The following is a 13098-nucleotide window of genomic DNA, read 5'->3' on the forward strand; positions in this document are numbered from 1 at the left end:
ACATATTACAGAAAATTATTAGTCAATGACTGAAATACATGCATTTAAACAGTCACACATATCAGTACATACACACAATATCTAGATCGAATACATAGTACAGTGGAAATTACAATACAAGATAGATAAAATGGCTGTGTCTCTTCACAGTCCCCTTTGTGCAGCAAGGTATTCTTTTCTCTGCCTTTTGAAACTGGTTTTATTGTTACCTAGAGTTACTTGAGTTGTAGTCATTGCTCTATTTAATACTGTGTGTTTCCCAGCCTCTGTTCTGGACCTGGGGAGTGTGAAGAGACTTCTGGTTGCATGTCTTGTGTTGTACCGATGAGTGTCCAAACTGTGTGCCTACTGTTGAATGGACAGTTCTGGATCTTCAACACATCAATACCTCACACAAAGACCAATAGTGATGCAGTCAATCTCTCCTCAACTTTGAGCCAGGAGAGACTGATATGCATATTACTGACACTTCCCGTCCGTGTACATCTAAGTGAGATAAGTGCCGATTTGTTCTAGACTAACTGCAATTTTCCTATGTCCTCCTTTGCAGCACATGACCAGCTGGGCAGTAGTCCAGTTGAGAGAACTAGGGCCTGTAGGACCTGTCTGGTCGATTGAGATGTCAAGAAGGCAGAGCAACGCCCTATCATGGACAGACCTCTTCCCATTTTAGCAGCATTCAGTCTGTTTTGACCATGACAGCTTGCTATCTAGGGTTACACCCAGCAATAGAGTGCAAGCCTAAGTTGACCATGCGCAATGCCAAGCGTCAGCTGGGGCGGGGTAAAGCTCGCCGTCATTGGACTCTGGAGTAGTGGAAATGCTTTATCTGGAGCAATGAATCACGGTTCACCATCTGGCAGTCCGACGGACGAATCTGGATTTGGCGGATGCCAGGAGAACGCTACCTGCCCAAATGCATAGTGCCAACAGTAAAGTTTGGTGTAGGAGGAACAATTATCTGGGGCTGTTTGTCATGTTTCGGGCTAGGCCCCGTGGTTCCAGTGAAGGGAAATCTTAACGCAAAAGCATACAATGGCATTCTAGACAATTCTGTGCTTCCAACTTTGTGACAACATTTTGGGGAAGGCCCTTTCCTGGTTCGGCATGACAATGCCCCAAAGCACAAAGCGAGGTCCATACAGAAATGGTTTGTCGAGATCGGTGTGGAAGAACTTGACTTGCCTGAACAAAGCTCTGACCTCAACCCCATCAAACACCTTTGGGATTAATTGGAATGCCGACAGCGAGCCAGGCCTAATCACCCAACATCAGCGCCTGACCTCACTAATGCTCGTGGCTGAATGGAAACAAGCCATCCAGGAGAGTGGAAGCTGTTATAGTTTGACGAGCAGGTGTCCACATACTTTTGGTAATGTAGTGTACCATAGGCTTACCTGCAGCTTTCTATATGTAGTCTCTGTATATATAACCTATAAATAGCTTACTGAAGTTTATCTGCATTGTACTGGCTGCCTACATTGTTTTCTTTCTTGGATTACCTGCCATTACTTAAAGGCAAAAATAATGATAGAACGTAAAGCATGTTCTACCCATTTGGTTAATAGATCATGTGAATTTGTTTTGCATTGCAGTTCATTGTCTAGCCACATGGTGTCCCTATATACTAACAAAAAAAACATTCATGCACGTTCATGCCACCTTACCTAAAGACTTAAAAATGTTTTAAAATTAACAATGTTACAATACAGAAATTACTATAATAATTATATTTGACAATTTGCCTTAGTAACTGCCATGGTCCTGGACATGCCCACATTGGCCAGTGCAGCGAGTTAGTAGATAGGATAAAGGTAAAGAGTAGTTTACCATCAAACTCAGGGAAGTAGTCAACCAGGTGGGAGTAGATTATCTTCTCCTCTAAGAGGTCCTTCTTGTTGAGGAACAGGATGACTGAGGAGTTCTGGAACCAGGGATATGTGATGATGGTCCGGAACAAAGCCTTACTCTCCTCCATCCGATTCTGACAAAGAAAAGGAAGGGGAAAGGGATCAGGACAGACAGAAAAGGGGAATGGTCAGAACATTTTAACAGATGTACAACCTCTGGAACCTACACCTATGCACAATGAGGGCCTTTTACTTGTTTTATAAAAATGTGTGGACAAATACTGACCAACATGATAAATGAGACCAATTAGACAGGTTTTAATGAAAAACAAACATGTTTTTCTTCTACGTCATGCAAAAGCATTTGAAAATATGCTAATCATTAGCATTTTGTTTCTCTAAAATCAACCAATTTATTGCTTCCAATGTCATCCATTGGCCCTAAAACTTGACAGTAAATGTTATTTTCTTATGAAGAAACAATCCTTCTGTCAGAGAAATTATTTAAGCTTGGCCTAGCATTTTTTTCATTGTGAAAATGTGCAACACAACTGCCCTGCGTACCACTATTTCAGTATCCAGAATCCACATATGGATGCTTTTTTTGATGTAATTTATGAGCGCATACACTACACGACCAAAAGTATGTGGACACCTGCTCGTCGAACGTCTCATTCCAAAACCCATGGGCATTAATAGGAAGTTGGTCCCCCATTTGCTGCTATAACAGCCTCCAATCCTCTGGGAAGGGTTTCCACTAGATGCTGGTACGGTGATGCGGGGTACTTGCTTTCATTCAGCCACAACAACATTAGTGAGGTTGGGCGATTAGGCCTGGCTTGCAATTCATCCCAAAGGTGTTCGATAGGGTTGAGGTCAGGGCTCTGTGCAGGCCAGTCAAGTTCTTTCACATCAATCTCAATAATCCATTTCTGCATGGACCTCGCTTTGTGCACGGGGGCATTGTCATGCTGAAACAGGAAAGGGCCTTCCCCAAACTGTTGCCACAAAGTTGGAAGAATCATCTAGACTGTCATTTTATGCTGCAGCGTTAAGATTTCCCTTCACTGGAACTAAGGGGCCTAGCCCGAACCATGAAAAAAAGCCCCAGACCATTATTCCTCCTCCACCAAACTTTACAGTTGGCACTATGCATTTGGGCAGGTAGCGTTCTCCTGGCATCCACCAAACACAGATTTGTCCGTCGGACTGCCAGATGGTAAAGCGTGATTCATCACTCCAGAGAACGCGTTACCACTGCTCCTGAGTTCAATGGCAGCGAGCTTTACACCACTCCAGCAGACGCTTGGCATTGCGCATGCTGAGCATAGGCTTGTGTGCAGCTGCTTGGCCATAGAAACCCATTTGATGAAGCTGCCGACAAACTGATCATTTTTACGGGCTACGTACTTCCACACTTGGCGGTCTTGTTCTGTGAGCTTGTGTGGCCTACCACTTTGCAGCTGACCTGTTGTTGCTCCTAGACGTTTTCACTTCACAATAACAGCACTTACAGTTGACCAAGGCAGCTCTAGCAGGGCAGAAATTTGACTGACTTGTTGGAAAGGTGGCACCCTGACGGTGCCACATTGAAAGTCATTGAGCTCTTCAGTAAGGCCATTCTACTGCCAATGTTTGTCTATGGAGATTGCAAGGCTGTGTGCTCAATTTTATACACCTGTCAGCAACGGGCATGGCTGAAATAGCCAAATCGACTCATTTGAAGGGGTGTCCACATACTTTTGTATATGTAGTCTCTTATTCAGAGACACTGATTGATTTACCCGGATGTGCCAGAATTTAAAAAAAATTATTTCAGTCAACAATTTTGAGTGGTGCTCAGGATGCCAAAACATCCCTCTTTTGTGTGTACTACATCACATTGTGTAGTCATCCATTTCATATGATATGTTACGTCCAATTCGTATGAAATGTTATGTCCAACTTATTGTGATTAAGATCCCGGAGTGCATCTTCAATGGCAGTTCTAACAAAATAGTCCATCTTTCACCACATTAAAGTGGATCCAGCCTGCATATCACTCAATTCAGTGTCATTTGAAATGCACGACTGCTCGATAAAAATGTAATGATACTGTCAAGTGGAACATTCATACCCTTACTGAAAAAACAGGCTTCTGGCAAACAGTTGTGGCAAATGTTTGGCCAATTTGCTAATTTTCACAAGCAAATTAGTTTTGTGAGAAACTTGCAGAAAATTTGAGGCAACTTGTGAACTTCTGGCAAATTTGTGGCAAACATTCTACTGTTTGCTGCAAATTTGCTGAAAACTGATTATGAATATGCAAATTAGAGCAGGTTTTTAGTAACTTTGAGTATCAACAATATTACAATGTCTGATCTACATTAAAAAAAAAATCACATATAACTTTAACTAAACATGCATTTTCTCTGTGGGAAGCAAGTTAATATAAAGGGATACATCTGGATTTTAGCAATGAGGCACTTTATCTACGTCCCAAGAGTCAGACGAACTCATGGATACCATTTGTCTCTGCGTGCAGTTTGAAGGAAGTTGCTACATAGCACTAGTGCAATTGCTAACTATTATTAGCATAATGAGTGGAAGTCTACGGCATGCTAGCAGATACCATAGCCTTCCAGTCTTTGCGCTAACGCTAGTTAGCATTAGCTTCCTTTATTCTTGACACAGACATATAATAATTGGTATCCACAAGTTCATCTGACTCTGGGGAAGTAAATAAAGGGCCTCAATGCCAAAATCCCGAAGTATTACTCAATGCCTAAATCCTGAAGTATCCCTTCAACAGATAAAAATGAATCCAATACAACTTTTTCCATCTCACAATGAAAACATTATGCCAAGTGGTACAATATTAACCTTGAACTCATCAGAATGTAAATGAAAAGAGCAAAGACTGAATATTTCCCAAATGGTTTATTTAATCTTATGTAGCTACAACATTTACATGAGAGAAATGTGAACACTATGGGTATGTTAACCGTAGGATGTTTAAAGGGGCAACTACAGAATTTACATAAGCCAAGTGATAAGTGAGACATGAGCATTCAACCAGTGGAAGTTTAAAAGAGAATGAACAGAATGTAAATAATGAAACAAACAAAATCAAACCCAGCTCAGAACTATTGCCTTTTTGAGTGAACTTTGGAGAAGTCCTTTGTCCAAATTGTTGAATGCATGCAATGAAAACATTAAGACGTTGAAAGATGTTCTCTCTATTTTGGCATCTTTAAAGCTAGAGTCAGCGGGCTAACGGACAGGTTTGGTTTTGGAAAAACAGGTCAACTGTTACAAAATTGCCTTGATGTTGCAATGCTTCTCACTGAAACTGGCATTCTATATTTGTTTTCAGCAAGGAAAATGTTTCTGCCTTCTGCTCTTTAAACAAACTATGTAGCTAGCATAAACTGGGACTTAGGCCTACCAAATCTACCTTTTAAATGTGTGGCCAAATGTTCCTAGACAGCTACAGTATGAGATTTTTCTCCAGCCAAGCCTCAACACAATTGATGTAAACTAAACAACTAATTAAGATCTTTATTCTAGACTGGGGACTTCATCAAGAGCCAGTGGTCTTCTTCTGACTCAGATGTACAAGGCTTGGTCAGAAGAAAACATAACATTGAGTTATGCCTAATATGGCAATTCACATTTTTCTAAAATGAATTATTAACTTATATCAAGGCCATGCATGAAACAAGTCTTGACCTGGTGCACACATTTCTCTGTCCTCAGTTTAAATGAAGGCCTCAATCTGTAACTGACTGCTTCTAGAAAGAAAAGGAAACAACGATCAACATGAGCGAGCTACTAGTACATTTCTTTTGAAAAGTACTTGCATTTGCTTACCTTATCAAGCTTCAAGACAACACACTCACTGATCACAAAAAAAATGGTGAGAGCACCACAAACATTTCCTGGGTGTTGATGCATTCTCTTCCAACACCACAGGATAGGGGAAGGGTATTCTGCAAAAATTAAGTTTTGATGTCAAGTCAGCTTATATTGATGATACCTTAGCTGTTGTGCTAGCTAACATGCTAACACTACTGAACTGTGATGCTAGCATATTGACATGCATATTGGTATTAAAAGAAAGCAACATCTTCACCTAAAAATACAAGTGTTTAAAAATCCAACAAATCATTAGTTAGCTAGCGGGCTATTACATGAACTGCGCAAAAATATGATAGATAATGTTAGCTAGCTAATGTTAGCTAGCTAGCCAGCCAGCGGTTCTGACTTGTTGAAACAGATAAAGCAACAAAATGTGTGCTCACTCTATCCTATAAGACATTACATACATATTGCTAACTAGGCATAAATTAGCTAATGCAATTTAAAGTTTATTGGACATTTTAATTAATAAATTACACTCACCGGACAACTTCGTTAGTTAGATCACTTAGTTTCCACTTCCAACAGATTTGTCTTCTCCCCCTGACTGGTTGTCAACGGTTACTGGTATTGGAACTCGTGTGTTCATCAGAAACAACTTCTAAGTGGTGTACTACGAAGCAAGCGAGAACTACTCAGGCTTTTATAAAGCTAGACAGCTTCAGTTAGCTTCACATTCTAGGTCAGGCTTCATCCCTACTACGACGGTGGATATTGCTCATCTGCCGCTAACTCTAGCAGGCTTGTAACTGTGTGTGCATGTCGCACATGGCTAGTTGAAAGCCAAACTCTTCATTGAGACAATCAGGGTTGCCAACTCCTCAGTAAGGAAAGTAGCTATTGGCAGTCCTAAAAGTCGCTAAATGACATCACCTAATTTGCATAATTGGCCATGTGCATGTAATTGTGATGGACGCTGTAGGAGAGGGGAATAACATCGTGGGAGACACAAAAAGTGAGTAAAAACACCCTAAATATGTTTAGAACTACAAATGAACTTTCTTCTGTCGATTCTTGTTTTTTTTGTCACAATTCCAACCCTCCACCTTTATCCGGGCTTGGGACCAGCAAAAGTGACCCAAGAGAGACACTGGCGGAATTACTTATTTTTTTATTTTATTCTTCTTAATTTGGTTTGGTTTTTAACCTTATGTTCCACTTAGGAGCCTACAACAAGTCACAGTAAAACATGAACATTTTTAACCATAACATTTTTTTGTAAACAATCTAAATGGACCAAAAAGAGACAATAGAAAAAAACTGTCAATGGCAATGTGAGAAAATTATGCTAACTAGTCTGGCCCTAATTCAGGTTAATTTATTTTTATTTTTATGTAGGCCAGGGCGGGATCAGCCAGTGGCGGCTTCCCGCATGCGCGATTCATTTGCAGTCTGGACACAGAGGGGTGAGCATCTCCTGCGCTGACTGCAGCTGGGAGGGACTGCTGCGCGAGGACTGGGCCGCCTGTGAGTGCTTTGGGAAGGGGGTGGGGCCCACGGCAGCACCTGCTGCTCGTTGAGAAGAGTAAGAACGATACGTGCTTTCACGTCAGTCTCCAAAAGTCTCCAATAATGCCAGAAAAGGTCGCTAGATTTGTTGCTAGTCGCTTTTTTGAAAATTTGTCGCTAGAGGGGTCTGAATACTCGCTAAATATAGCGACAAAGTCACTAAGTTGGCAACACTGGAGACAATGCTAAAATAATCAAGCCATGGGTGAGTCAGTGCCACTTTTTCCATTTGTGCCGAAATCAAAATGAAAGAAAAGTTATCTTGCAAATTCAGCAGGCTATGGTGTGAAACAGGCTTTTAGAAGTGTGGTCTTTATTTTATTACTTATCATCATGCAGTCTTTGGTGTGATTTGGTGTATACAAGCACATTTGTATCCACTCCTATGGATAAAATAATTAAGTCAAACAAAAGTTTTACTGTGCATGAAGTTTCAAATACATTCGGTCATTACTAAATGCCTAATGCGATAGGTATTTTAACATTACTTATGTTTTAATCCCCCCAAAAACATTTGATTATATTTAAACAGTCATCTTCCTCAAATGAAGGGGATGATGACAATCTTTGCCAGAAGGAGGGAATCTGATTTCATAAATTAAGTTGGCCCCAAGTTAGCCTGACCCGGAGTGGTTAGTTCAGAGCCCTATAATACGAATGTAGTTTGAGGAGTTAACAAGGTAACTTTGGTCAACTCTGAACTGAACTTCGGATAACCGGTACCACGAAAGTGGCTCACCTTTTAGCCAGGTACATTTCTATGGCAACAAATCCTTCAGATCTAACCTCCACTAGTGACAATGAATACTGCATTATAGGTGCCATTTATAGGAAATAAAGGTGGGTTGGTGATCCGATTACTCCCATCCCCCATTCTCCAAAAAGTTCAAGAAATATGGAGTTGAAAAATGCATAATTGATGGAGTAATGTGCATCTTAGGGTTAACTGTGCTCTTGTGAGTTTAAGTCTGTGAGCAGATCTTTGGCACCATTATTTAATTACATTCTCCCTAGCAGAGAAATGCATCCAGTCTATGTGTGAGGAGGAGGGCCTGCTCTGCTGCTCCTGTGACATGTTTACTGTCAGATCAGGTAGATCCAGTGTTGAGAGCAGAGCACGAGGGTGTGGATATCTCTACCCTACCTGATACTCCGCTTTGCTCTGCCTGGCAATGTAGCCTATTGCTGTATGAAACTGTGTCTTATGACCCATCAGACAGTTTGTTGTTCCAAACCAGCTCCCTCCGATGACTAAACAGCCCGATCATATCATCGTTTTTCTATTTTCTACATTGTAGAATAATAGTGAAGACATCAAAACTATGAAATCATGTGTTAAACAAATCAAAATATATTTTATATTTGAGATTCTACAAAGTAACCACCCTTTGCCTTGAAGACAGCTTTGCACACTCTTAGCATTCTCTCAACTAGCTTCATGAGGTAGTCACCTGGAATTCATTTCAATTAACAGGTGTGCCTTGTTAAAAGTTAATTTGTGGAATTTCTTTCCTTAAGATAGCCCTACTTGGTAAAAGACCAAGTCCATGTTATGACAAGATCAGCAAAAATAAGCAAAGAGAAACGACAGTCCATCATTACTTTGAGACATAGTCAGTCAATCTGGAAAATTTCAAGAACTTTTAAAGTTTCCTCAAGTGCAGTCGCAAAAACCATCAAACGCTATGATGAAACTGGCTCTCATGAGGACCGCCACAGGAAAGGAAGACCCAGAATTACCTCTGCTGCAGAGGATAAGTTCATTAGAGTTACCAGCCTCAGAAATTGCAGCCCAAATAAATGCTTCAGAGTTCAAGTAACAGTCACATCAACTGTTCGGAGGAGACTGGGTGAATCAGGCCTTCATGGTTGAATTTCTGCAAAGAAATCACAACTAAAGGACACCAATAAGAAGAAGAGACTTTCTTGGGCCAAGAAACACAAGTAATAGACATTAGACCAGTGGGAATCTGTCCTTTTGTCTGATGAGTTTAGTAGGACTATCATTTGTTTTTCAACAGGACAATGACCGAACACACTTCCAGGCTGTATGAGGGCTATTCGACCAAGAGAGTGAATGAGTGCTGCATCAGATGAGCTGGCCTCCACAATCACCCGACCTCAACCCAATTGAGATGGTGCTCAGCATATGTGGGAAATCCTTCGAGACTGTTGGAAAAGCATTCCAGGTGAAGCTGGTTGAGAGAATGCTAAGAGTGTGCAAAGTTGTCAAGGCAAAGGGTGGCTACTTTGAAGATTCTAAAATATAAAACATATTTTCATTTGTTTAACACTTTTTTGGTTACTACATGATTCCATATGTGTTATTTAATAGTTTTGACATCTTATTTGTATTATTTTACTTATTTGTACTATTTTCTACATTGTAGAATAACAAAAAACCCTGGAATGTGTAGGTGTCTCCAAACTTTTGACTGGTACTGTAGGTTCGTTTTGCTCCCATCAGAACTCTGCTAGGCGAATTGAACGTCTGTGCTCTCATACTACCTTAAAATACATTTGCTTGATGAACGAGAAAAAAGCGTCAATATTACTGTTTGTCCCTCTTGAAATGCTGTATCAACATAGCCAGTACACTTCCTCAAATTAGTCAGAATACATCTATGATCATTAAAGAAATGTTTGTGCACGTTTCATCTCACCTCGTTGTCAGACTCAACCAAGACCTGGTCATACTCGCTGAGGGCCACCAGGAACATGATGGACGTGACGTTCTCAAAGCAGTGGATCCACTTCCTCCTCTCTGACCTCTGACCCCCTACATCCACCATCCTGATTGGACAGGAGGATGGAGAGATGAAGGGCAGAGAATTATACAAAATTAGGCTCAACTCAGGCTTTGATGCCATGTAAAAAAATAAATTGGTGTTAACTACGGCATCTAACTAAATAAATTGGTCAAAGTAAAGGAGACTGTAGGTTAGTCCTGTTATCTTTTAGGATTCATAATGCCCAATATCTAGCAATGAGGATGGCTAACTGTCATACAAAGCAAACATAAAATGGATATCAGGGAATTAAAAGGATTGTTACATTTGGAATTACTGCACTTTAGGTACAGTTGAGAATAGCACTTATAATGCAAAAAAACAACATCAGTGCAAAGAAGCATTCAAACACACGGCTATATGGAAAACATGACCAGGTGAACATTATGTTCCTTTCTGGTCAGAGGCCTCATTTATAACAGTTGCATACATTTCACACAAAGTGTACAAAAATATTGATTTCTATAAACTTGACGCACGCCATACATACGCGTTTCCTGTTATAAAATCCGACCTGTCATAAAACTGTTTACGCGTGAACGAGCATTGAAACCATGCCTAGAAAACACCTCCATTCAACATTTATGGTGAAAATAATGCCCTTGATATGCTGTATAATTTGGAACTATTGGAATTAGGCTATAGCATGCAAAAGACAAATTGTTGTTCAATATTTTGTTTATCAATAGATTGGGTTTCAATGTCCTGCCTTTGTATAAACTCAGATTAAATAGGCAATGATGTCATGCTCATATCGCACAGCAATACTGTAGCCTATCCATAGTGTCAAATATTTTACATAAGCCTATTTACAGGCTTGGCAGAATGTTTACATTTTTATAAGTAATTTGCTTTATCTAGAAAAGGACTGTCTCCATTTCTTAATGAGAAAACAATGGCAAATTGTCGTGGACTTGTCAGCAGAACGTTTGAATTCAAAAATGTTTTGCATAGACTTTCCCCCCCAACCTTAATATATGATGGATTGCCCGCGAATTCTGAAACATTGTAGGGCAGGCTACAATTTTTTAAAATCAATAATTACATTACTTACAGTAGTTCGATGTATTTCGCGTGTTTTTATTCCACTTTACTTTTTTAATATTTTTTAATAATAGGCCTACTACTGCATTTCTGGGAAAGAGAATCAAGAAATGCATTTCAATGTACTTGGGAGTGTGACAAACTTGAAACATAGGCCTACTTCAATGTAAAATATCAGCTGTTAAATTCAACTGTATACCTTGTATTATAAACCGCACTGCCTATGATATTGTAAAACTTGAAATACATATTGTCAGCCTATCTATTTACTAGATCCAATTAAATGAGATGCACATGGTCATTTGTTTTATGACCCAACACGGGAACATACACCCATCACTGCCAGAGCTCCTTCAGGAACATACACCCATCACTACCAGAGCTCCTTCAGGAACATACACCCATCACTACCAGAGCTCCTTCAGGAACATACACCCATCACTGCCAGAGCTCCTTCAGGAACATACACCCATCACTACCAGAGCTCCTTCGGGAACATAAACCCATCACTACCAGAGCTCCTTCAGGAACATACACCCATCACTACCAGAGCTCCTTCGGGAACATACACCCATCACTACCAGAGCTCCTTCAGGAACATACACCCATCACTACCAGAGCTCCTTCGGGAACATACACCCATCACTACACCCATCACTACCAGAGCTCCTTCAGGAACATAAAGCCATCACTACCAGAGCTCCTTCAGGAACATAAAGCCATCACTACCAGAGCTCCTTCGGGAAAATACACCCATCACTACCAGAGCTCCTTCAGGAACATACACCCATCACTACCAGAAAAGGTGAGAAATCTATTCTGCAATGGTTATGAATTGATTTAATTTTTTTTAAAGATTCCTATGTCTAATTATTTTAGACAAATAAATCTGAAACATGAATGGTTGCATTCTTGTTAATCTGTGTTTATGAATAAGCTTCTCGTCATATCCCCAATTTGCACAAAATACTTACTTGCCAGTTTGCAATACAATATTTCAACAACTAGCAGATGTGCGTACGCATGGTCTAAAGTTTGCAGGGAGGTGAGCACATTCTCATGTCAAGTACATTTTTTATAAATGCCAATTTTTGCATGAAAACTGGCGCATGCACATTTTGGGGTATACTTTGTATGGATGCAAGGTTTATAAATGAGGCCCCAGGATTGTCAGTTGGGCAGTTATATGTTATCATGTGAGAATTAAATATACTGTACATATAACATGCATTATCCTGTCAATAACTCAACTCAATAACAATTCAGTTTGATAACTTCTTATGCACTGATGTAACATGCAGTACAGTCAATCAAAGGTGCAAGGAGGGGTTAAACGGCCCAAGTTGAACCAAAAAGGAAAGAAGAGAAAAATGTGCACTGTGCAGAGCCATATCCCTCTTCCAGCCCATTCCCAGCTAAGTGGATGCAGATGTGCCATTGAGGCCAGATCGGCAAGGAATTCGCCCGCTTGGAAGCAGCACCTAGTCAGCCAGTGACTGTTCAGATTCAGAGCACAAGCCTAGCAGCAGTGTGGGGAGGTAGGCCAGCGGCGAGGAGAGGGGATAAGAGGGGAGATGGAGAGGATACAGATGTGGAAGGAAAGAATATAGAGAGAAGGAAAAAGTGGGAAAGCAGAGGGCACCTCGATGATGGCTGCCATGATCGCTCGTCACAGATCAAGCAGGAGTACAGAGTGAAGGCAAGGATTTGGGAATTCCGCTAGTTGTTTTCCAAACATTATTTTCATGGATATGATTGAATTTTGCATCCATAAATAATCTGATCCATCAATTCAGAAATCCTCCTGTTTTCCAACAATGATTTTGTTGAATGAAGAGATCTATTAGCCTATATCCATGTTATTAGAGGAGGATCAGGGCTTTGTTTCTTTCCTAGCGAGCACCAGCTACCTCCGTCTGTCCCTGGCTGGCGCTTCTGCGAAGTGAGAAGAGGGGCGTTGATAAATGGGGGCCTCTAGGAGCGCCTGCCTAGAATTAAGCTCCTTC

General features: G+C 40.6%; 1 protein-coding gene across 3 annotated transcripts in view; it reads right to left on the minus strand.

Moving 5' to 3' along the window:
* Window positions 1-13098, minus strand: part of LOC106613802 (guanine nucleotide-binding protein subunit alpha-11) — a 79598-nt gene that overhangs the window by 7452 nt on the left and 59048 nt on the right. For all 3 annotated transcript variants that reach the window (XM_014216425.2, XM_014216424.2, XM_014216426.2), the window contains 2 exons: window positions 9923-10052; window positions 1831-1984 (listed from right to left, as the gene is read on the minus strand). In XM_014216425.2, the coding sequence (XP_014071900.1) occupies window positions 1831-1984; window positions 9923-10052 (284 nt within the window). The remainder of the gene's footprint in view (window positions 1-1830; window positions 1985-9922; window positions 10053-13098) is intronic.

Source organism: Salmo salar, chromosome ssa10 (genome assembly GCF_905237065.1).
Source record: "Salmo salar chromosome ssa10, Ssal_v3.1, whole genome shotgun sequence".
NCBI classification, from domain to species: Eukaryota; Metazoa; Chordata; class Actinopteri; order Salmoniformes; family Salmonidae; genus Salmo; species Salmo salar.